The 25,000-nt window shown below is 45.0% G+C and overlaps 1 protein-coding gene across 1 annotated transcript in view; it reads right to left on the bottom strand.

Annotated features, from left to right (window-relative positions):
* Nucleotides 1–25,000, bottom strand: part of LOC133110134 (R3H domain-containing protein 2) — a 93,844-nt gene that overhangs the window by 15,261 nt on the left and 53,583 nt on the right. The window contains 12 exon segments of the mRNA XM_061220015.1: nt 1,540–1,622; nt 1,625–1,702; nt 3,110–3,342; nt 6,454–6,507; nt 9,559–9,590; nt 11,288–11,383; nt 13,399–13,507; nt 13,955–14,095; nt 16,385–16,444; nt 16,706–16,784; nt 17,301–17,421; nt 20,887–20,982. Of these exon segments, the coding sequence (XP_061075999.1) occupies nt 1,540–1,622; nt 1,625–1,702; nt 3,110–3,342; nt 6,454–6,507; nt 9,559–9,590; nt 11,288–11,383; nt 13,399–13,507; nt 13,955–14,095; nt 16,385–16,444; nt 16,706–16,784; nt 17,301–17,421; nt 20,887–20,982 (1,182 nt within the window).

The raw sequence follows: 25,000 nt of genomic DNA, 5'->3' as shown, positions 1-25,000 counted from the left end.
AGACAACATAAAAGTGGTCTGGATCTTGGCCCTGACCCTCAAAGGCCTGGTCTCGCCAACTTGGGGCAAGACCGTGGTCTCAGACAAGAGCAAGTTTGCTCCAGATTGCAGCAAGTAATAATCACTCCACCCTGCCACTCGTCTGTATTATAATTCTGCTGAATTCACTGATTCCAAGTCCATGTTTGGACCATCACATCTAGCTGAATACCATCAGGAACCTCTATCATTTCAGAGCTAATGTCAAAGCAAGCAATATTCTAAATGTTTTTTCATATCAATAAATTGCAGCTTTTTCCTGTTCTTAGCATCCTTATTAATGGTGTGCTTTAGCCGTTTAAATATGACATACATATTAAATTACCGTTGCAAAGCAATACAACTGGCTTGCTAGAACAACTGGTGTAATTGAGGCCAGCTAACTATGGATCGTTCAATTTCCTTCATGAGGTGTTGGAGGACGAGGGGCCATAGCAACCCATTCATTTTTGTGGTAAAACACGGGTTAAACTTGGCCTAGATAACATGGCATCCATTAAAAAGTATTCCGATGGTGCCCAGTCAATATCAGTTTTTATATAAAGGTTTGATGGTTGGTCTGTCACAGAAGCTCTAAGGGGGGAACTTCACTGCTGTAGCAGCCCTCTGCCTGCCCTCTGAATGACTGGGCTGCACCAACTGCTCCTCAGTTCAAACATAGCCTAGTTAGCTACAACTTTAAATCCTACTAATAGTATTCCGTAGTATTTCGTATTCCAAGATCTTACCTATTTATTTTGCGAATCCACCTAGCTCTTCTTTATCTGACAGCCTTCAATTATCTTATCGCTGGTGGGTAACAATATTTGGCAAACAAATAAAAAAGACTTGTCTCTTTTGATTTGAGCAACCACAAACTGCACAGAAATGAACAATAATGAATCTGTGTTATCCCTGTATTTATATGCTTTGTCGTTGACCTGAGTTTTAAAAAACTATATTTTTGGCAGAAAAATACTATGGGCAACTTGTCCTCCAGTACAGCAGATGAGTCAAGGTCACATGGTTTGTGACGTGTATTAAGAACGATCCATAAACATTATATTTGCATTAGATTGAGACTGAATTTTGTTCTGTTTGGTATTGAAATTTCTGAGCCGAATGACAAAATGCAAAATTTCAATCAAAAACTTAGAGAACTGTGCAATCAAAAAATAGAGGGCAACTTTCAAAACCTGAAAAACTTATCACACAACCACCACCTCCAGAAACAAACTTGGCCCACACACAGGCAATCTTAGCCAGGCTGCAGTATGTTTCCTGATTTTTTTCTGGGGGCACAAGCATACAGCATTATTGCTGAACATTGCTCTCCTGCTTGCTATCAGATGTCAAAAATTGTATGTGTGTAATATTATACCCCCTCCTTAGAAAGAGAGGCTCAGACCATTTCAGGACAGACAGACATACAGAAAGACATACAGACAGGCAGGCAGGCAGACAGACAGACATACAGAAAGACATACAGACAGGCAGGCAGGCAGACAGACAGAGACTTACTTGGCTCATCATGTGGTTGCCCATGGGGTGCTGAGGTGGGGTGGGCAGCAGGGCAGTCTGGGGGGGCGGTGGCTGCTGGGGGGGGGGCAGGGCAGCAGGCTGCGGCCGGCCTGGGGGGGGGCAGGGGGCTGGGGACACGCGTCTGGGACTGCCAGAGGAAGACCTGGGGTGGGGGGAGAGATGTCCTTTTCACAAAATCTCCTTTTATTTTCTAAAGAAATCTGTCAGGTGCAAATAAATCAGTTGGTTTTTAACTATCCTCACCCCCCACTGAACAAAACGATTGTTTTGGCTGTGGTTTGACTGAGTGACGTTGGTGTGGTTTAATTCTGGGCGTTGTTGGTGTGGTTTGACTGAGTGACGTTGGTGTGGTTTAATTCTGGGCGTTGTTGGTGTGGTTTGATTCTGAGTGATGTTGGTGTGGTTTGATTCTAAGCAGGTTTTCATTCTGATTGATGTGCGTGGTTTGATTTGGAGTGAGGTTGGTGTGGTTTGATTATAACTGATGTTGGTGTGGTTCGATTATGAGCGGACTGTAGCGTAGTGGTGAAGGTAAATGACTGGGACATGTAAGGTCTGTGGTTCGATCCCCACTGTAGTCACAATAAGATCCGCACAGCTGTTGGGCCCCTGAGCAAGGCCCTTAACCCTGCATTGCTCCAGGGGAGGATTGTTTCCTGCTTACTCAAATCAACTGTACGTCGCTCTGGATAAGAGCATCTCCCAAATTCCAATAATGTAATGTAGTGTTGTGTTGGTTGTTAGATTCTGGGTGATGTTGGCAGATTTATATTCTGATTGACGTTGGTGTGGTTTGACTCTGAGTGATGTTGGTGTGGTTTGCATTCTGATTGACACTGTGTTTTGATTCTGATTGACGTTGGTGTGGCTTTATTCTGAGTGATGTTGGTGTTGTTAGATTCTGAGTGATGTTGGTGTGGTTTGCATTCTGATTGACACTGTGTTTTGATTCTGATTGACGTTGGTGTGGCTTTATTCTGAGTGATGTTGGTGTTGTTAGATTCTGAGTGATGTTGGTGTGGTTTGATTCTGAGTGATGTTGTGTTTTTATTCTGGGCGGAGTTGGTGAAGTTTGATTCTGAGTGATGTTGATGTGTTTTTATTCTGAGTGATGTTGATGTTGTTAGATTCTGAGTGATGTTGATGTGTTTTTATTCTGAGTGATGTTGATGTGTTTTTATTCTGAGTGATGTTGATGGGGTTTGATTCTGGGCGATGTTGGCGTGGTTAGATTCTGGGCGATGTTGGCGTGGTTAGATTCTGGGCGATGTTGGCGTGGTTAGATTCTGGGCGATGTTGGCGTGGTTTGATTCTGGGCGATGTTGGCGTGGTTTGATTCTGGGCGATGTTGGCGTGGTTAGATTCTGGGCGATGTTGGCGTGGTTAGATTCTGGGCGATGTTGGCGTGGTTTGATTCTGGGCGATGTTGATGTGGTTTGATTCTGGGCGATGTTGGTGTGGTTAGATTCTGGGCGATGTTGGCAGTTAGATTCTGGGCGATGTTGGCGGTTAGATTCTGGGCGATGTTGGCGTGGCTCTTGGTTCTCACCAGATCGAGAGCCCCGGGCGCTGCCCAGAGAGCCCTTGCTGCCCAGGCTGTCCCCCCGGCTCAGGATGGAGATGCCTGAGAAGCTGCTGGCCTTGGTCACGGGCGGCCGCAGCGTGCGGTTGGAGCTGTCCGAGTCCGTGCTGCTCCAGGGCCGCGGCTCCACACATTTCATCTCGCTGTCCGTGCTGCTCTGCCGACTGCTCGATGCCCGGCTGGAACTGTCCCGGTTACCCCTGCCCGGAGGAGAGGAGAGGAGAGGAGAGGAGAGAGGGGGAGGAGGAGAGGAGGGAGGAGAGAGGAGAGAGGAGAGAGGAGAGAGGGGGAGGAGGAGAGGAGGAGGGAGGAGATAGGAGAGAGGGTGGAGGAGGAGAGAGGAGAGAAAAGGCAGCAGTTCAACTGGATGCTGTGAACGACACACACAGAGGTGTACAGCTTTCAAAAACACCACTGTGAATGTTAGCTAATAAAAGAATGGTCCAGGCAACTCACACACTACACAAATAGTAACTCGCACACTACTCACAGGTGAAGTAAAACACACATGCATGAGTAAAAGACAGCCGAAACAGTACCCAGAACAAACATACAGACAAGGCACTGACAAAGGAAGCACTAAAACCACAACCAGGCCCTGACCACAGACGAGCCACAACACAGCACCACTGACACACCAAAGGCACGCTACAGAGAGGCTCTGTACATGTACAGGCACACACACACTCTCACACACACACACACACACACACACACACACACACACACACACACACACATACACACAAACAGACACACACGCACACACACACACACACACATACAAACACACAAACAGACACACACGCACACACATAAACACACACACACACACACACACACACACACATACATACACACAAACAGACACACACGCACACACATAAACACACACGCACACACATAAACACACACGGACACACAGGTGCACGCGCACACACACACACACACACACACACACACACACACACATACATACACACAAACAGACAACACACGCGCACACACACACACACACACACACAAACAGACACACACACATATGAACACAAACACGCACGGACACACAGGCGCACACACACACACACACACACACACACACACACACACTCAAACAGACACACACACAAACATGCTCACAGAGAGACACACATACACCCTTTTCCCCCTCCCACATACCAAGCACATACACGTGACACACAAAAGTGACACAATATCAACAACACAGTGTCACCACTGCCACTTCTATGTATTGTTCTGGAGCTCTGTAGTATACACACTCATTGTCTGTCTCGTGCAGTGCTGTCACTTGGGTTAGGGCAGCTGCCAAGAAAACCAATAATTATTATAAAAATTACCATCATAAAAACGGAAGAAAGAGCCAAATTCTGTCAATGACCACCCCGCTCTCACCCCCCTGACACACTGAGACACAGATTAGCCCCCATTTTGAGTCATTTGAAGGGGGAGGAGACATAAAATGGCCACTTGTCGATCGGAAAGAAGCCGTAACCTCAAAAACATAACACGTCCCAGAGTCTCTCCCAACAGCTGGGAGAACGGGCTTCAGACACGGACAGAGAACAGCTTCAGACACGGACAGAGAACAGCTTCAGACACGGACAGAGAACAGCTTTAGACACGTACAGAGAACAGCTTCAGACACGTAGAGAGAACAGCTTCAGACACGTAGAGAGAACAGCTTCTGACACGGACAGAGATCAGCTTCTGACACGGACAGAGAACAGCTTCAGACACGGACAGAGGACAGCTTCAGACACGGACAGAGAACAGCTTCAGACACGGACAGAGAACAGCTTCAGACACAGACAGAGATCAGCTTTAGAGCGCGTGGAGAGAGATCAGCTTTAGAGTGTGTGGAGAGAGATCAGCTTTAGAGCGCGTGGAGAGAGATCAGCTTTAGAGCGCGTGGAGAGAGATCAGCTTTAGAGCGCGTGGAGAGAGATCAGCTTTAGAGCGCGTGGAGAGAGATCAGCTTTAGAGCGCGTGGAGAGAGAGATCAGGAGATCAGCTTTAGAGCGCGTGGAGAGAGATCAGCTTTAGAGCGCGTGGAGAGAGATCAGCTTTAGAGCGCGTGGAGTGAGATCAGCTTTAGAGTGCGTGGAGAGAGAACAGAAGAGGGGGACAGACAGAATAAGCATACGAAGTGGGCACTAAACTCCTCTCTCCAGCACGACCATTTTACTTCTGACAGTGGTGCAGGCTCATAAATATTTCAGAGAAACCATAATTAATGGATGAACTATATAAAGGTCTTTGCCGGCATATTTGAAGTGGGGAGAGGGAGGTGGGGGTCGTGTGCTTGTTAGCGGACAAAAATAATAAATACATAAATTCAAAAACAGGTACCCAGCATAAGAATCACATGACACACTCCTATCTTTTTCCAGAAGTGTTCTCTCCCCCCCCCTCTCCCTCTCCCCCTCCCCCTCTCTCCCCCTCCCTCCCTCTCCCTCTCCCCCCCTCTCCCCCCCTCTCTCTCTGCAGACGGGCGCTGGTGAATGTTTACTCCGGTTGACCCAATTACGCCACACCACAAGCCACAGGAAACAGTGGGCGAGCCCTTGCTGGTTGGAAACGAAACACCTTTTACCAGACCAGGGGCGAGGCCGCGCCCCTCGTTCGAGTAACTCTTCAGACAGGGGGCGCTCTACACTTTAAGAAAAATGACACACCCCTTTTCCTTCCAGACGGGAACGCGAATACGACATAGTGAGACACACATGCACGTACACAAACATGGTGGCGTGCACTCGTTACAGCATTGGCCAAGCGCTTTCGCAGAGGGTAAAAACGCAGAGCTAAGGGGGGCCAAAGGGGAATTCTGGACGTTGAGGGGGCATTCTGGGGGAATTCTGGGTGTTGAGGGGGAATTCTGGGGGAATTCTGGGTGTTGAGGGGGAATTCTGGGTGTTGTAGTTGTTTCGGGGGATTCTGGGTGTTGCAGTTGTTGCGGGGGATTCTGGGTGTTGTAGTTGTACGTGCATTGCACAGGCGCTCCCTCTGGGGGGAAGCCACCAGGAGGTACAGGCAATAACCAAATAAACAAAAAACAAAAAAACAAGAGGACTGGAGAATGCAAGCCGAAGTCAGAGAAATATGACGGTAATGCAGGGGGTGGCGGAGTCTCTGGAGAGCAACAACAGCAGCCATGCACAGACGGGAGGAAGAGGAGGGCTGGTGGACACCCACAACGCATTAGCCAACGGCAAGCAAGAGGAAGGGCACGGGTCACCACCGGAGATGGGCATGTCAATCAACAACACACAGGAGAAACCCCCATCCAGTACCTAAAGATCTGCCTCCGCTTTTGGGAGCTAGAGGAGTAGCCGTCGGTGGAAAGTCTGCGGGGGGGGGTCACATTGGGAGAGAAAGTCCAAGGTTAACGGTGCTGAAGGAGGAAGGGGGGGGGGGGGGGGGGGGCAAAGTACCTCTCCGAACTTTGAGCAGTACAACACTGTGCAGGCTGGCACGCTTGATAAATATGCAGAAAAAATAAAATACTGTTCACTCGAAAAATAAATATTATTTACCCCAACAATTATTGGCACCCCTGGTTTAGTGCTTTGTGCAAACCCCCTTGTGCACAGCCATGAGTCTTTTCCTAATCAGCAAACACATTTGGAAGGATTCATAATGCAGAACTTTTCAAGATCATGGACTTCAGTTCACACCACAGGTTTTTCATGGGAGTCTGGAGACTGAGATGGCCCTTGCAGAACATGGTTGTTGTTTTTACTTCACCATTTCTGCACAGATTGTGATGTAGGCTTGGAGTCGTTGTCCAGCTGGAACATCGACCAACAGCAGTCTGAGCTTCCCAGCAGAGACAACCGGATTTTCTGCCAAACTGTCCTGGTACTGGGTGAATTAATGTGCCACTGATCTTGAATAGAATCCCTGAGCCACGGGCAGCAAAACATGACCCTGACCCCCCTACATATTTGACAGTAGGTACGAGGATCTTCTCCTTGAACGCATTCCTCTTTTTCCGCCAGACAGTGTTTATTCATTGATACACAAACTATGGGCAACTGAACATAACTTTTGACTATGCGGTATCTACATAAAAAAGCAACAAATTATGCTATTTATCCATTTAACTCTTAAGATGACCCAAAATAAAGTTTGAAAATGCTATTAAATGTGTCAGTATAGTAAAAAAGGAAAAAAAAGGAAAAAAGAAAAAGAAAAAAGGAAAAGACCCCTAGTGGTCATATGCAGTATCGGTTACACGGTTAAGCATTTAAAATTGAATCAGTTTACATCCCTAGACCATATCACTCTCTTCCAGTCATGATTTCAATAATGTTCGTAACTCCAGATGCTGGGCTTTGTTAATTGTGCTCAGTTAGGGCGTTGTGGCGTTTCATGGTTCTTTTTGAGACGGCCCAAGATGGACCCACTCTCACCAGTTCTGAACACGTGATCTGTGGGATCTTTATGCCTCCCTCACCATCTTCTTTATGACCTTCCCACCGTCCGTAGGGATAATTTATTTATCATTTATTGACCTTTATTTACACAGGCTCAAGCGGTATGTTTAATCAGTTCTGCCCCCCCCCCCCTACCAATTACCATACTAGTGATGGTCAATAACCGTCTGTCTCTTCTGAATTGACAGTTCTTTGGCTTTTCCCAAGCTGATGGTTGACAAAGGGGTTCTGCATACATGTTCATACACTGAAACAGGAATGACACAATATAGTTCCTTTAGACTAAAATTAACTCAATTAAGCAAAATTGGATTGCCATTTTCACTTTGCTTTTATTTACAATAATTGTTAGGGGTGCCAATAATTCTGACACCTATTGTTTTCAGACCTTGAAACATGAGTGGAAATGGATTAAAATAGTTCTCATATGTTTGAACAGAACAGATTATTATCGGTGTTGTTTAATATATATAGCCATTTTTCTTCATTTTTATCAAGGGTACCAATCATTCTGGAGCTGACTGTATGTACACGGCATGACCTCACAATTGCATAGCCCACCCCAGAAGAGTTCTTCTAGGCCCACCCCCCAAATTAACTGATTTTCAGGCCGTACTCATGCATACCTGCAATGCTGAAACACCTTAACTCTTTATTAAGGTGGGAACTAATACTCACCACGCAAGTATACTGTTAGAATGTTCTTAACTGAACATTCTAATGCTGATGTAATGGTGCGTTCCATTTGTACTGGGAAGTCGGAATTTCCGAGTTCCCAGTCGGACATTTCAACTGGAACGCCCCCTGAGGTGGGATTTCCGACTGGGAAAGTCGGAAGGACCGAGTAACCCCGAGTTAGAAATCCAAGATGGCTGCTCCGTGCGTCAACGGTAAGTGAAATCTCTCGTAATGTATTTTTTAGCACTTCTGTTTTGTTTTTGTGTAATTAAATAAGTGGTATACGTAGTACTGTCCAACGTCTATCTGTGGACATGTTACTACGGTGTTTGTATGTATAGAATACGGTGTAATGTGGTGTTTTCAACTGGTATTGCTAACAATGGCTACAACGATAGCAACAATAGCACTGGAGGCGTCCATCTTGGTTATCCGAGTTGTTTACTGGAATGCGGTCAACTCGGGTGTGACGTCATTCCCAGCTCCGACTTCCGAGGTAAATGGAACGCGCCATTACTATCACGATTGGAATCTGAAAGCAATGGAGTTCTAGAACACTATCTTATTTTTAAAAAGAATAACAGCATTCCAAAAAATCGACTCTTCAAACGGTTAAGACCACTTGAATGTTTTCTTTAGTACTACTATACTTAAGTTACTACAAATGAACACTGAACCATCTTAAGCCTGCGTGGGCAGCTATCTGACTGGCCCATCCCTTTACGAACATGGAACTGGGTGGGCAGCTATCTGACTGGCCCATCCCTTTACGAACATGGAGCTGGGTGGGCAGCTATCTGACTGGCCCATCCCTTTACGAACATGGAGCTGGGTGGGCAGCTATCTGACTGGCCCATCCCTTTACGAACATGGAGCTGGGTGGGCAGCTATCTGACTGGCCCATCCCTTTACGAACATGGAGCTGGGTGGGCAGCTATCTGACTGGCCCATCCCTTTACGAACATGGAGCTGGGTGGGGCCAGGTTCCTCAGGGATTTCTGTTCCCGATTTCTAGAATGTTCATCAACAGCCAATCAGCCACAGCTAAAGCCCATCCCACTCATCTCACCCCAGCCACAGTCACGGAAATCGATATAGAAGTGACGTTGCTAAGAAGCCTTCCTTGCTAGAATAGGAGTCTGTCTGTCAGAACAGAGGAGAGTTGTCTCCCTGGGCTGAAAGTCTGGAACCACAGGCCGAGCCTAGCGGCTTGCTTTCACACCTGACTGTTGGAGTTTCACATCAGTATAAATTAGCCTTGGGGGCGGCATGGAAAGTTACCTGTTATCGTTGATGTAGCCGTTCTGAGAGGACTGTAAAGACAGAGAGCATCTTTAAGTTAGGGGAAGTTTGGCTAATAGCTCCACCCATACATAACTACTTTTTCCCTGGTCATGAGACAGGGAAACTGGAACCACAGATTTTATAGACTCACCAGATACTCAACCCCTGCCTGAGAATCTCTGCTTCTACATGATGGGAGGTTGAGGCGCTGTATTATTGCACAGAACGCATGGGAGTGCTTTGGGCTTCGGAGGAATGAGTATTTGGAGAGACTATTGAGTATGAGCTGAAAACCACAAACTTGAAATCGGACAACATTTTCCCCCGCCCAGTGAAGACTCGCACCGACCACCACCTCAATCAGACATCAAGAGGTGAAAATTTTTTTGAACAAGATGAAATATTCTGCAGAGATATTACACTTGGAGAAATGTTGGCTGCAAGGTTGATAACTAAATAAAATAATCTGGAGATTGTTCATATACAGGTGCATCCCAAAAAATTTGAATATCGTGGAAAGGTTTTCAGTAATTTAATTCAAAAAGTGAAACTTTCATATATTCTAGATTCATTACACAAAGTGGAAATATTTCAAGCCTTTTTTTGTTTTGATCTTGATTATTACAGTTTACAGCTCATGAAAATCAAAAATCCAGTATCTCAAAATATTAGAATATTACATAGGACCAATCAAAAAAAAGGATTTATAATACAGAAATGTTGACCTTCTGAAAAGTATGTTCATTTATGGACTCAATACGATTCTCTATGGGGTTCAGGTCAGGCGAGTTGGCCGGCCAATCAAGCACAGTAATACCATGGTCAGCAAACCAGTTACTAGTAGTTCTGGCACTGTGGGCAGGTGCCAAGACCTGCTGGAAAAGGAAATCAGCATCTCCATAAAGCTTGTCAGTAGACAGAAGCATGAAGTGCTCTAAAATCTCCTGGTAGAGGCTGCATTGACTCTGGACTTGATAAAACACAGTGGACCAACACCAGCAGATGACATGGCACACTGACTGTGGAAACTTCACACTGGACTTCAAGCAACTTGGATTCTGTGCCTCTCCACTCTTCTTCCAGACTCTGGGACCTTGATTTGCAAATTAAATGCTAAATTTACTTTCATCTGAAAAGAGGACTTTGGACCACTGAGCAACGGTCCAGTTCTTTTTCTCCTTAGCCCAGGTAAGACGCTTCTGACGTTGTCCCTGGTTTAGGAGTGGCTTGACACTAGGAATGCGACACTTGTAGCCCATTTCCTGGACACGTCTGTGCGTAGTGGCTCTTGATGCATTGACTCCAGCATCAGTCCACTCCTTGTGAAGCTCCCTCAAGTTCTCCAATCGGCTTTGCTTGATACTGGATTTTTATAATCCGTAATCATCAAGATTAAAAAAAAAAAAAAAAAGGCTTTAAATATTTACATTTATGTGTAATGAATCTAGACTATATGAAAGTTTGACTTTGACTTTTAATTAAATCACAGAAAAAAATGAACTTTTCCACGATATTAAAATGTTTCGAGATGCAAGTAAGTGCTTCAACATTCGGGTTAAAACTTTAAAACACGGAGCTAAGATATTTGGAACAATGAGTAAATACTGCATTCAAGATGATATTTCTGCAGAAGCTATGGGAGAAGCTTCAGCTCCAGCAGCCATAGTAAACATGGTGAACAGGGCTGGGTTCGGGTCGGTTGGGAAACAGCGAGTCGCTCACGCACTTCGCGGGCGAAGATCCGGTCTCGAACCCGCTGGTACTCCTCCTCCCGCTCCTCGATGGACTTACTGCGCCTCCCATCCTGCAGAGGCACGCGGATCTGGGGGAGCAGACAGACGGACAGGGTCTGAATTGGTTGCTGATATTCAGGTGAGAAGAAGAACCAGCACACCCCACAGCTCTCCAGGACCAGGTGACCACGGCTCTGTGCGATTCTACGTTCTGATCAGTAGCAACGTCTCATCATCATCCGTGTTGTTGTGAGGCATTCCTGCCCAGTATGCACGTGGCTCACCGGGCTGCTCAGGCCCCGTGTTCTGGGAACAGCCTGAGCTCAGCTCTCATTTCACCGCATTCCAGGGCAGTTTTCTCCAAAACATACTGCAGGTGGCGTAGCGTGGAGCAAACGCACGGCCATTACACGCCCATTAGTTCACCTCTTCAAAATGTATTTGAACAGACCACACACACACTAGTTGGGTGCACTGTATTTGAACAGACCACACACACACTAGTTGGGTGCACTGTATTTGAACAGACCACACACACACTAGTTGGGTGCACTGTATTTGAACAGACCACACACACACTAGTTGGGTGCACTGTATTTGAACAGACCACACACACACTAGTTGGGTGCACTGTATTTGAATAGACCACACACACACTAGTTGGGTGCACTGTATTTGAATAGACCACACACACACTAGTTGGGTGCAATGTATTTGAATAGACCACACACACACACACTAGTTGGGTGCAATGTATTTGAATAGACCACACACACACTAGTTGGGTGCACTGTATTTGAACAGACCACACACACTAGTTGGGAGGAGATATTCCCCAAACGCTCCGTGTTTGTCTCTCCCTTGCGCATTGTATTAAACTTGAAAACTCGTTAGAGAAGTTGTCCACGTGTTCTTCATCGCCCTGCATTTGATCCCACAGAGAAGGTCAAAATGTCCTAATGGGTGAAGACTGGCGCAAGGCTTCTCCTGACATTCTACATTTACTGTGAAGCACTCTTCTCCAGAACTCTACAAAAGTGCCAACTAAAAGGTGGTTAAAAGAGCAGGGATGATACCAGCTTATCATCATCTGAACTAATACTCACCACGCAAACGTTAAACAGCACACAGGGCGCAAGAGGAATCTGAAGATATGCAGCCTTAGGCAATAAATAGATTTGAGGGTATGATGCTAAATCTATTGCATCATAAGGATGGGTATTATCCAAGATAAAGAGAGCAAAGTTCAGGGTCAATTAAATTAAATGTAATAGTTCAATTGTTTATTCATTCAATTATTTTAACTCCAACTTGTGCTCTCTTGATATATCAAACACATGAGATAAATAGCTGTTCTATAACAGCATGAGATTTCAGATATATGAAGAGGATTATTTCTATCATTTAAGAAAAGCTTTAACTCACTCTACTGATTGGGTTTGCGAACTGCCCTACACTACTATACTGAGCACAGAGAAGAGGATGTAAACGCACTGGTCCTGCACTGAAGCAGTTCCTGCAGGTTTCCTGAGCATTTCACCTCTTCAGGGCCAAAGTTAAGTCAGTGATTGGCTATAGATGCACACCTCATCATTGACCAAAGGGAAACCACAAAAAACCTGCAGACACAGTGCCCCTTCCAGGACTGGAGTTAAACCTGCAGACACTGCGGCCCTCCAGGACTGGAGTTAAACCTGCAGACACTGCGGCCCTCCAGGACTGGAGTTAAACCAGCAGACACTGTAGCACTCCAGGACTGGAGTTAAACCAGCAGACACTGTAGCACTCCAGGACTGGAGTTTTAGATTATTTGGTTCAACACCAGGTATCTGCACCCTACTATTGTTGGGGCTCTTTCTAATCACTTATTTTTACCTCTTTGACTCCATTCCCTGCATCCTGTCCGAGCTACTAACACATATCACCGGGAGGGAGCTCTTGAGATATGCCCTCCATGGTCTCCACCCCAGGCACTCCACTCAGTAGGTGTTATGCAGCATTGTAGTATATGACATGGGTCAAGACTGCTTGAATAAGTGATTCATCAGACATTGACCCTCCTGTGAGAAGCGTTTGAGCTGTGTGAACAGCAGGGAGCTCGTACCTGGTTGTCATCTTTGTCCATGCTGGCATCGTCCCTCTTTAGGATGAACTTCTTCTGGAAGTCCACGTTCCGCTCATCCTTGATGTGCTCCGAGAACCTCTGCTCCGGGCTGCAGGGAGGAGAACGTGTCGCTGTGAGCTGATTGGATGCCCAACAGAGATCCCAAAACACGCCCTCTCTCCTAAAACTCAACCCATCCCTCAGTGTTACACTCTCACCATACTCTGCAGTAACAGCCTTGGAAGTTATTACTTTCACAAAATATTATTGGATTCCATCTAATTTTACTACATGCTTTAAATGTACTATGTACAATTCTGCAAATAGTCCAGGGCCCAAATTTGGCAGAGATCTCATTAATTGTTGTTTTGCAGTGCAGATCCTGGTTAGTACCTCTGTTCTACTCTTGCCTGCTATTGGCTCCTGGTTAGTGGCTCTGTCCTATTCTGCAATCTCATTGGCTCCTAGCTACTACCTTGGTCCTATTCTACCCTCTCATTGGCTCCTGGTTATCTGCCCTACACTGGCTCATAGTTGCTGTGTGCTGGCCCCTCACATGCGGGTGTTTCCAGTCTTGTTGATGATGACTGCCTTGCCCGTCTGGTCCACGTTGTGGTCCATGCCGAAGTAGGCAGCTACACGATGCAGCAGCATACGATGGTACGAGGTCATCTGAGGGAACTTCTTATACTGGTTACTGCACAGAGAGAGTGGCCATTTTAAAACCCCCTTCACCTTACACTGGTTACTGCACAGAGAGAGTGGCCATTTTAAAACCCCCTTCACCTTACACTGGTTACTGCACAGAGAGAGCGGCCATTTTAAAACCCCCTTCACCTTACACTGGTTACTGCGCAGAGAGTGGCCATTTTAACCCCCTTCACCTTACACTGGTTACTGCACAGAGAGAGCGGCCATTTTAACCCCTTTCACCTTACACTGGTTACTGCACAGAGAGAGTGGCCATTTTAAAACCCCCTTCACCTTACACTGGTTACTGCACAGAGAGAGTGGCCATTTTAAAACCCCCTTCACCTTACACTGGTTACTGCACAGAGAGAGCGGCCATTTTAACCCCTTTCACCTTACACTGGTTACTGCGCAGAGAGAGCGGCCATTTTAACCCCTTTCACCAGCCGCTAGCAAAAATGTATATAAAGTGGCTTCAGAAAGTATTCAGACACCTTCACTTTTTTTTTTTTTTTGCACACTTTAATGTGTTGAAGATTAAAATAGCATTTTTACCCATCTATATACACTCCATAACCCATAATGACAAAGTGAAACCATGGTTTTAGAATTTTTTTTGCTAAATCTAAAACTGAAATCTGTCATTTAGATAAATATTTAGACCCTTAATTCAGTACTTTGTAGCAATTCCAACTTTGAGTCTTCTTGGGTGAGTCTCTACGAGATTTGCCCACCTGGACTTGGGCGGTTTATCCCATTCTTCCTAGCAGATCCTCTCAAGCATCATCAGATTGGAAGTGTCTGTGAACTGCCATCTTCAGGTCTCTCCACAGAAACTTGTCCTGACGCCACTCCAGCATTGTCCTGGCTGTATGCTTTGGGTCATTGTCATGCTGAAAGGTGGATTGTCGCCCCAGTCTGAGGTCACATGCACTCATTAAGGAGCAGGATTTCTTCAACCTCTCTGTATTTGGCTGCATTCATCCTTCCCTCAATTCTGACCAGTCTCCCTGTCCCTGCCGCTGAGAAGCACCCCCATAGCAAGATGCTGCCACCACCATGCTTCACCACAGGGATGGTATTAACCAAGTGATGAGGAGTTTGTGAGACATAGTGCTTTCTGCCCAAAGAGTTCAATTTTTGTCTCATCAGACAAGATACTCTTTAAATGCCATCCGTCAAACTCCTAATGGGCTGTCATAAGCCTTTATCTGAAGAGAGGCTTCCGTGTAGCCACTCTACCATAAAGGCCAGATTGATGGAGGGCTGCTGAGATGGTTGTCCTTCTGGCAGGTTCTCCCATCTCTGCAGAGGACTTCCAAAGCTCTGTTAGAGTCACTGTTGGGCTTTTGTGGTCACCTCCCTCAACAAAGCCCTTCTTGCTCAGTTACTCAGTTTGGCTGCATGGCCAACTCTACTCCTAGTGGTTTCAGTGGTCCTTCCATCTCACAATTATTGAGGCCACTGTGCTCCTGGGAACACTCAAAGCTTTAGAAATGGTTTCATACATTTGCCCTGATCTATGCCTTTCCACAATTTTATTCTAGAGAGAGTTCCTTGGACTTCATGGCTTAGTTTTTGTCCTGACATGTAATGCGAATTGTGGGACCATATATGGCGTGTCTGTGCCTTTCTAAACCATGTCCAATCAATTGAAATAGCCAATTAAGGATGCACATATAATTTGGAGTGCTGCAGCAAAGGGTCTGAATACTTATGTAAATGAAAGATTTAAGTTATTGATTTTTAATAAATAAATAAATAAAAAAAATAAAAAAAACATGATTTCATTTTGTCATTATGAGTGTAAATTGATGGGCAAAAATGGCAATTTTACCCATTTAAAATTAAAACACAATAAAGTGTCAAAAACGTGAAGGGGTCTGAATACTTTCTGAATCCACTGTACAAAATATATTTACATTGTACAATATGTAACTTTTTTAGTCTAACAATTATAATACTCTTGTTATTTGTAAGTAACACGTTGGCTACACAGTGGAACATCATAAACAATTGCCATTGAAAGATTTGGCCGGATGGCGGGGTAAAATAGAGGGACAGAGGAGAGAATCTGCTGTTAGATGTCTGCGGTAGTGTACTGACGCAGTGACAGACCACCACATCCAGGGCCCAAACAGGGCCCAAACAGGGCCCAAACCAAGTGCACTTACTCCTACGGACGAGCACACCCCTAGCCCAAACCCCTACTGCATTCATCTCTAAATAAACAGACCGGAGTGTGTTTGCTTGTATGTGTTCTTAAGGGAGGGGGGTAACGAGGAATCTGGCTCACTTGTCGTCATTAATGAACTCCAGGATATCTTGTTCCAGTTTAAGCAGCATCATTCGATCCCTGTCAGAGAGAGAGAGAGAGAGGGGGGGGGGGGGGGGGAGAGAGAGAGAGAGAGAGAGAGAGAGAGAGAGAGGAGAGGGAGAGGGAGAGGGAGAGAGAGAGAGAGAGAGAGAGAGAGAGAGAGAGAGAGAGAGAGAGAGAGAATATCAAAGAGAGGTGGTGGTACTCGGTGCATTTGTGAAAGTGGGGGGGGGGGTGCACAGACTCAGAGGCGGGCGGTAAGTGAGTCAGAGCACTGATGGGGCGGCCCACAGACGGTACCTGGGATTGTTTTTCAGTGTGTTGACCAAGAACTCGTGCACGTCGATGCCAGTGGAGTCAGTGTATTCCTGACTGGAGTCTGGTGGGAGAAACATGATGAGATTATTACACACTCCTGGTACCATATACTACAGTAAACTTGATTAGTATAGCACAAGGCTCCCTGCACCTAGTCCTGGAGAGCTTGCAGGATCTGTGGTAGTTTGCTGTTACACTTCCTCATTTAAAGCAGCTGATCAGGTATCACTCTTTGCCCTCTCTCTCAGACCAGAAATGGCCATTTTAAGGTTAGAACAGAACGCAGAGGACCTTGCAGCTCTCCTCAACCAGGGCTGCAGGAAAGGAGGTGCACAGTGTCAAGTAGGAGGTGCACAGTGTCGAGGAGGAGGTGCACAGTATTGAAAAAAGGTGCAGTGTTGAATAGGAGGTGCACAGGGTTGAGCAGGAGGTGCACACTGTTGAATAGGAGGTGCACAGTGTTGAATAGGAGGCACATAGTGCAGAATAGGAGGTACACACACACACACACACACACACACAGTAAGTCCCCACTGCAGCCGTCCCCCTGCGGAACCAAGGCGGGAGAGGGGTTTACCGCGAGAAAGCATTTTCCGCGGGGTCTTGTCCTTGTTCTTCTCCTCGTTCTCACACTCATCTTTGGAGGACTTCTCCTCCTCCTTGTCCGAGGGGCAGCTGACGTGCAGCTGGATGATGTCCTGTCAGAGAGAGAGGACAGGCAAACGTCACTTCAAAAACGAAGGCCAAGAAACTACATCCAGGCTGAGACACAGACTTGCTTGTCCTCGGAGTGAGATTCATTGTAACTGGTTTGTAACTAAAGGGACCCCAAGCACTACCAAATGGCTAACAGCATTCCTTGCTCACTGAACAGCTCAAAGAACAGTCAAATACATTTTAAATAACCAAAGGAAAACATTAAAAATGGACACACATTAAAATAGGTGGATTAGTTTAGATTACATTAGGACCGGCATGGACTTGCTTAAATGGCATTTGTGAAAGACATTCTTGGGGGTAAATAAAAATTCTCTCACACAGTAATGAACAGTAGAGCAAAGTTTTCAGTCAACCTGTTCTGTAAAAATCGGAAACAACATTGTTCACCAGAAGCTCTCTTCTCGGATGGTAAAGGGATACAGCACCCAAAACTAGGAGACTAACCAATGGGAAAGAGTCAAGATGTTTGCCGCTTTAATGGTCCTGGCTGGATATTGACAGCAATATTATTCTAAAGAATTTGTCTCATCATCAAGTGGTCCATCTTTCAAAGCAGTGGTGATTGTTGCTTGTGCACCAGGGACAACAAATGATCCAATTAGCCAGTTGCTAACAACTGTGAAACATTTCAACAGGTTTGGCATTGTTATGGAATGTGACTCATTGTGCACGAAAAGCTAACCGTTTTGCGTTCATTTCCTAATTTCATTGGGAAATAAAACATGGAGAGGAGTCAGCCGGAATCAGGCTCATACTTTGGAGAGCTGACGCTGTCGAGTCACATCAATGTTCAGATAACAGGAGGATTGACGAGAGCTCTAATTCTGGAGTGAACCACCATTTTAATGGGTAACATACTGCATACAGTAATACTGTACTCCAGCAAGGCCCATCTTCGTTTTATACCAATTTAAGCATTCCCAGAATTCTTCTGGGCTTTTTCTGTTCACAAAAATACCATTTCACTCAATTTAGTCTTTTAATCAGGAGCCCAGGCACAATTTAAGCTTATTAACATATTAACTTATTGACTTGCAAGAACGCTTCTCATTGGTTTATCGCTGCCTGATTAATGCTAACCTCCAACATAAATTATAATGATAATTTGGTTACGCCTGATGGACAGGCCGTTAATCACAATCATGATGAAACCACCTTCATTTATTTTTCTGGGTGGGGTGGGGTGGGGTGGGGGGGGGGTTAATTTGTAGACAGTTTGGGGGAATAGATGTATATGATTGGTGGAAGGTACTGGTGAATACCTGCATGTTGAGCTATGATTAGTGGAAGGTTCTTGTGAATACCTGCATGTGATTGGTGGAAGGTTCTTATGAATACATGCATGTGATTGGTGGAAAGTTCTGGAGAATACCTGCATGTGGGGAGCTGTGATTGGTGGAAGGTTCTGGTGAATACCATTACATAGAAAAGGCATCTAATATTATGATGGCCAGAGTCAGTGAAACTAAAAATGAATTTATCAAAAAGGTCTTACACACACTTAAAAAAAAAAAAAATTACCATGGTTAAATGAGCATCTTAGGAGGATTATGAAGAGACTTAGTGTTGAAGGCAGCTCTTAAATCTCGATTGCCACATGATAAGAGAAAATTTCAGGAATTGCGAAATGAAGTAGTAAAAAAAAAAAACAGGCAAAAGCTGATTATTTCATTAAACTAATAAATGAGTCTAAGGGAAATAGCTAATTTATTTGGGAAAATATGAATACAATTAGGGAGAATCAGTTCAAAATTGGGCAATAAAGAAACAATCAAAAGTGATAGAACATAAAGAACAAATGGCCATGATCTTTAATTCATTCTTTTTGGATTCAGTAGTGTCTGGAATTTTGGCCTTAGATCAAGAGATCTTGAACCTGCAAATAATGAATTCCCTGTGTTCACAATCAAAAATGTTTCAGAATCTACAGTAATGAAAACACTTCAGTGCCTAAAAAGTCCATGTCTTTGATATTTATGCAAGACTTTTAAAAAACATTATAAATCAGTACTATGTTTAACATCTGATAAATATATGAATAACAAACTCCTGTATTCCCTCTTCCTAGAAGTCCAGTAGTGACCCCTGTTTTTAAATCAGGAGAAAGAACTAACCCATGAAATTATAGACCCATTACTATCCTTCCAATAGTTTGTAAAATTGCAGAAAGGGTGGTTTGTGATCAGCTAGTCTCATCTAAATGAAGGTGCATTTCCTCTACACCCAATATAATTTGGTTTCCGAAAGCATCATTCGACAGAAACAACAAATTGCCTTTTTGTTTAACAAATCAAAACTCTTGATACAGGTGGTGTTGTCAGAGCAGTGTTTTTAGATTTTAAGAAGGTATTTGACACAATTAATTATAATGTTTTACTTTCAACACTCTACAAATTTAATTTATCTGTCAATACCCTGACCTGGATGGAGCCCTTCTTAAAAAACAGAAAACAATGTAAAAGAGTGGGTGATAAGTGTTCCTCATATGCTAGTTGTACAGTATGTCCCTCAAGGGTCTATTTTAGTAGCAATTATATTTAGTATTTATATTAATGATCTTTCTCAAGTCTGTCCTGATGTTAGCATCCAAATGATGTTACAAGATCTAAAGAACACGCTGCAGCCAAACTGACAGCTACAATAAGCAAGGTGTCAGATTAGTTAGCTAATTCATGCTTGACCCTTAATATTAGCAAAATAGTTTGCATGTATTTTATAGCAAGGATCAATAATTCAGTTAATCCAGACATTTTAATTAATGGTGAAGTCATCACATCTGTGACACATGTAAAACATTTAGGCATTATAATTGACACAAACCTGTCTTTCAAAAACAAATTAGTAGGGTCATCAGCAATAAATTAAGTTTAATCTGAATTATTTTAAGAGCATCAGGCATCAGTTGTGTCTGTCTGCTGCAAAGCTTTTTGTACATACTTTCCCCCATCTGTCTTACTGCATAACAACCTGAGCACAGGCAGGTGTGCTGACACTCAAGCCTGTGTGCTCACTCTATAAACAAATCCTAAAAGTACTAGATAGAAATCCAAGGGATCATCCAGAATTATTTTTTTTATAAACTCTTATAGGATGTCTGGCCTATCCCAGCAGTGATAGCGCCAGTAGAGCATCTACTAGGGGGGACTGGGTACCACAGTTTAGAAAAACAGCCTTTGGTCGGTCTGCATTCTCGACTGGTGGAAGGTTCGGGAGAATACCTGCGTGTGAGGTTCTGGAGAATACCTGCGTGTGAGGTTCTGGAGAATACCTGCGTGTGAGGTTCTGGAGAATACCTGCGTGTGAGGTTCTGGAGAATACCTGCGTGTGAGGTTCTGGAGAATACCTGCGTGTGAGGTTCTGGAGAATACCTGCGTGTGAGGTTCTGGAGAATACCTGCGTATGAGGTTCTGGAGAATACCTGTGTGTGAGGTTCTGGTGAATACCTGCGTGTGAGGTTCAGGGAGTCCGTCGGACGGGAAAGGTCCTGAGGACTCCTCGCAGACTGCCAGACTCCGGACAAGCTTCTGCTTGGCGTTGGACTGAGGAGAGAGAGCCATGCATGGTCACATCCTCCCAAACATCTTCAATAGTTCTTTACTTTCAAAGAATGGGGAATCCACCCTCCTTTCAAGAGAGAGAGACTCTCCAACAGAGGCAGCCTGTAGCCTCGTGGCTAAGTTACATGAATGGCACGTGGAAGGTTTGTAGTTCAAGCCCTGGTGTAGCCACAATAAGATCCACACAGCTGTTGGGTGCTTGAGCAAGGCCCTTAACCCTGCATTGCCCCAGGGGGGATTGTCCCCTTCTTAGTCTAATCAACTGTAGGTCGCTCTGGGCAAAACTGTCAGCTACATAACAAATGAGCAAATGAGCAGATGAGCAGATGAGATACTCCAGGGGCACAGGAGCAACAACACAGGGCCAGTGTTTCTGGGACAGCAAACAGGAGCCAGCGTGCGCATGGGAGATGCATGGTGATGAATCTTGGAGCTCACCCCACTCAGAAATAACCCGCTGAGGAAAAGGGCGTAGGACATGGCTGGCGCATCCTCCAAAATGCCCATACCGTCCTCCATTAAAGCCAGGCGGATGACTGATCTCCAACAGGCTTTCATGCCCATACTGTCCTCCATTAAAGCCAGGCGGATGACTGATCTCCAACAGGCTTTCATGCCCATACCGTCCTCCATTAAAGCCAGGCGGATGACTGATCTCCAACAGGCTTTCATGCCCATACCGTCCTCCATTAAAGCCAGGCGGATGACTGATCTCCAACAGGCTTTCATGCCCATACCGTCCTCCATTAAAGCCAGGCAGATGACTGATCTCCAACAGGCTTTCATGCCCATACCGTCCTCCATTAAAGCCAGGCAGATGACTGATCTCCAACAGGCAGCACTGTCCCTAATGTTAGGGTTATGGATGTTATTGTACTTGCAGTTAGCATTGCTAATGTAAGTGTTGTAGTTGTTATTGTCCTTGCAGTTAGCATTGCTAATGTTATGTTTGTAATTGTCCTGGAGTTAGCATTGCTAATGGTAGTGTTGCCTGGAGCATTTGAGTCGGCAATAAGGAGCAGATGGGTGGGTTTTACACTTTTGGGATCATTTAATTTATTCCAATACACCAGGCAAGCTTAGTCAAATGCACAAATGTATTTGAATCCAAAACAAGCACTATTTTGACCCATGTCTGGTAGGTAATCATTTAAAAGTGGCTGCTTCGTGTTATGAGGTCAGGTTAGGGAGTGTATGGTATTATTTATTTAAAAAAATATATATATATGAATGAAGTGAATGAAGTCTTTCCAGGAGCAGAAATCATAGCTCGCGGACTTTTATTCCCATTTTTCATTTCCTACGGTTGATAAATGAAATAACCCAGGGCCATCAGCCTGCAGTTCAGCAGTTATCCTCCAGGTGTCCCCGTGGGCCCACACATCAGAAATCATTAACGGCAGCAGAGTAATAAGCGCAGACTTGTGACTAATTACACAATTAAGGACTAATTATGTGTTCATCAGTGTGGAACAGTAAAATGACACGGTGGCAAACACAATAGCCTACCGCGCTTCAGCGCATGCTGATGGACTGTGCACTGCATGTAACTTAAATTTAGACCACAGGACCAGATTACAATAGTGCAAAATTAGGAGCACAGGTTCCAAAAAATGATTTGTGCCGAATGTTCCTTATAGAATGCAGTTAGAAGGTTTGGTTGATCGTTTCAAACCAGACCAGGGTGAAATACGCAAGGGTTTTGGATTCAGACACTGACACTTTGGATTCAGCTCAGTAAAGCGTAGAAAAGCATGTGAACCCAAAACAATTACGCATGTGACCGACATATGGTTCCAACAGCCACTGATTTTATTTGACTATCAAAATAAAAATGACTTCATTTTCTTCCTCTAAAGAGGCTCGTTTACATATGGCTGCAAGAGCTTTTTGTGTTTCCACAGTGTGCCAAATGTTTGCTGACAAACTTAACCAATCCCAGAGACTAAAGGCTTGAAAAGGCCAAACTAGCTGCTAGCTGGTTAACTAGCTGATTAACTAGCTAACTGGCTAACAAGCTGGTTGTCACCCTGGTCTGATGGGAGTTGAGAGCATTATCTTGAGGGCTGCTTTTGGAAACTTTACCAAGCCAATATTAATCTGAATTCTGTTTATATGATATGTAGTAGCACTGGTAATGAGTGATGAGCAGAGTATTGGTCATAAGACAGCAGTGAAAACAAAAACAAACACAACGATAACATTAGCACTGCTAACTGCAGGACAGTAACAAACACAACGATAACATTAGCACTGCTAACTGCAGGACAGTAACAAACACAACGCTAACATTAGCACTGCTAACTGCAGGACAGTAACAAACACAACGCTAACATTAGCAATGCTAACTGCAGGACAGTAACAAACACAATGCTAACATTAGCACTGCTAACTGCAGGACAATAACAAACACAACGCTAACATTAGCAATGCTAACTGCAGGACAGTAACAAACACAATGCTAACATTAGCACTGCTAACTGCAGGACAGTAACAAACACAATGCTAACATTAGCACTGCTAACTGCAGGACAGTAATAATAAACACTCCCCACCAAACCAAAACCTCAACCCCCAGGTTTTGAGCCTACAGCAGGTTGCAAAGACATACAAACAGGGACCTGATTCTGAACCTGACTCGGACAATGAGGGACATAAGCAACCAAAAATGTTCTCCCAGCTCATATCAACCAGATACATTCTGCTACCTGCTAATTACCCATTAGCATTTTCAAAGAAATGGTCTGGATGTGCTTTCCACCCTTTGAAGTGAAGTGTATTAGGAATGGTTTTTTAAAGTAATAGTTTTATAACTATAAGTTTTATAGCGTTCAATTACCAGGCCAGGAGTGATTGCTACTGAGCATTGAACAGTCAAGAACATTGTCCATCTTAAGACAGTTTCCATCCTGTCTAATAGCAGAAAGCAACATAAGGCACAGGGCAAAAAAAAACAAAAAATAAATAAATAAAAACAAGCGTGGTGTTCAACAGGCTTTGTAAAATCACAAGCAAACTGCGACTGTCACATGGACGGCTACGTCTCCTCTGTAGAGTGAGTCAGAGAGGCCGTGATCAATGACGGTATGCCAATGTTTTGATGGGTAATCCGAAGGATAACTAGGATCTTCTGTAATAAATCACTGCATATAAATGATGTTCCCAAAGGGGATTTGGTAAGGTGGGGGTGGACGTGGTTTGTAAATGAACCGATACAGACGCGGATACAGACCGCGATACAGGGCCCTGAGAAGCTGTGGCTGTATAGCTCAAACGGGCTAACGAGTGCGGCTAAGAAAAGCGTGTTGGCGAAAGGATGCGTGTCTTCGAACACGTCACGGCCGAAGCGGGCGGGAAAGGGGAGCTGACACACTTGGCTTCTGGGCCAACTGGAGTGAGGGGCTATTTGGGCAAACAAGGCCAGTCTGCTGGAGGAGCTACATATGTTCTACAGCACAGAGAGAGATGACCCAGATACAGGGAGGGACAGAGAGACTGAGAGACAGTGTATAGCAGCGATCATTAGTCTGTCGATAGAGTGAGAGAGACAGAGAGTGGGATGGGGAGAGAGAAAGAGGGACAAAAAACAGTGGGTAGAGGGAGACAGAGAAATCACGAGAAAGAGAGAAAAACAGGGAGAGGGAGGGACAGGAAGAGAGAGGGATGAGAGAAAGGTCATGAAAGAGAGAGTGCACAAGTGAGAGGTAGAGATCGAGCTGAACTGTGGGATCCTGTTAAGGCACACCCTCAACCAAAAATACCCCAGAAAGGGCTAATTAGTATTAAGCTAAGTAAGCACACTGGAGCTCTCTCCCTGAGGGGAGGAGTGAGGGGGAAGAGGAGGAGTGAGGGGGAGGAGGAGGGGTGAGGGGGAAGAGGAGGAGTGAGGGGGAAGAGGAGGAGTGAGGGGGAAGAGGAGGAGTGAGGGGGAGGAGGAGGGGTGAGGGGGAAGAGGAGGAGTGAGGGGGAAGAGGAGGGGTGAGGGGGAGGAGGAGGAGTG

This window comes from Conger conger, chromosome 14 (assembly GCF_963514075.1).
Source record: "Conger conger chromosome 14, fConCon1.1, whole genome shotgun sequence".
NCBI classification, from domain to species: Eukaryota; Metazoa; Chordata; class Actinopteri; order Anguilliformes; family Congridae; genus Conger; species Conger conger.
The sequence above is the reverse complement of the archived record's forward strand: the minus strand, read 5'-3'. Positions and strand labels throughout refer to the sequence as shown.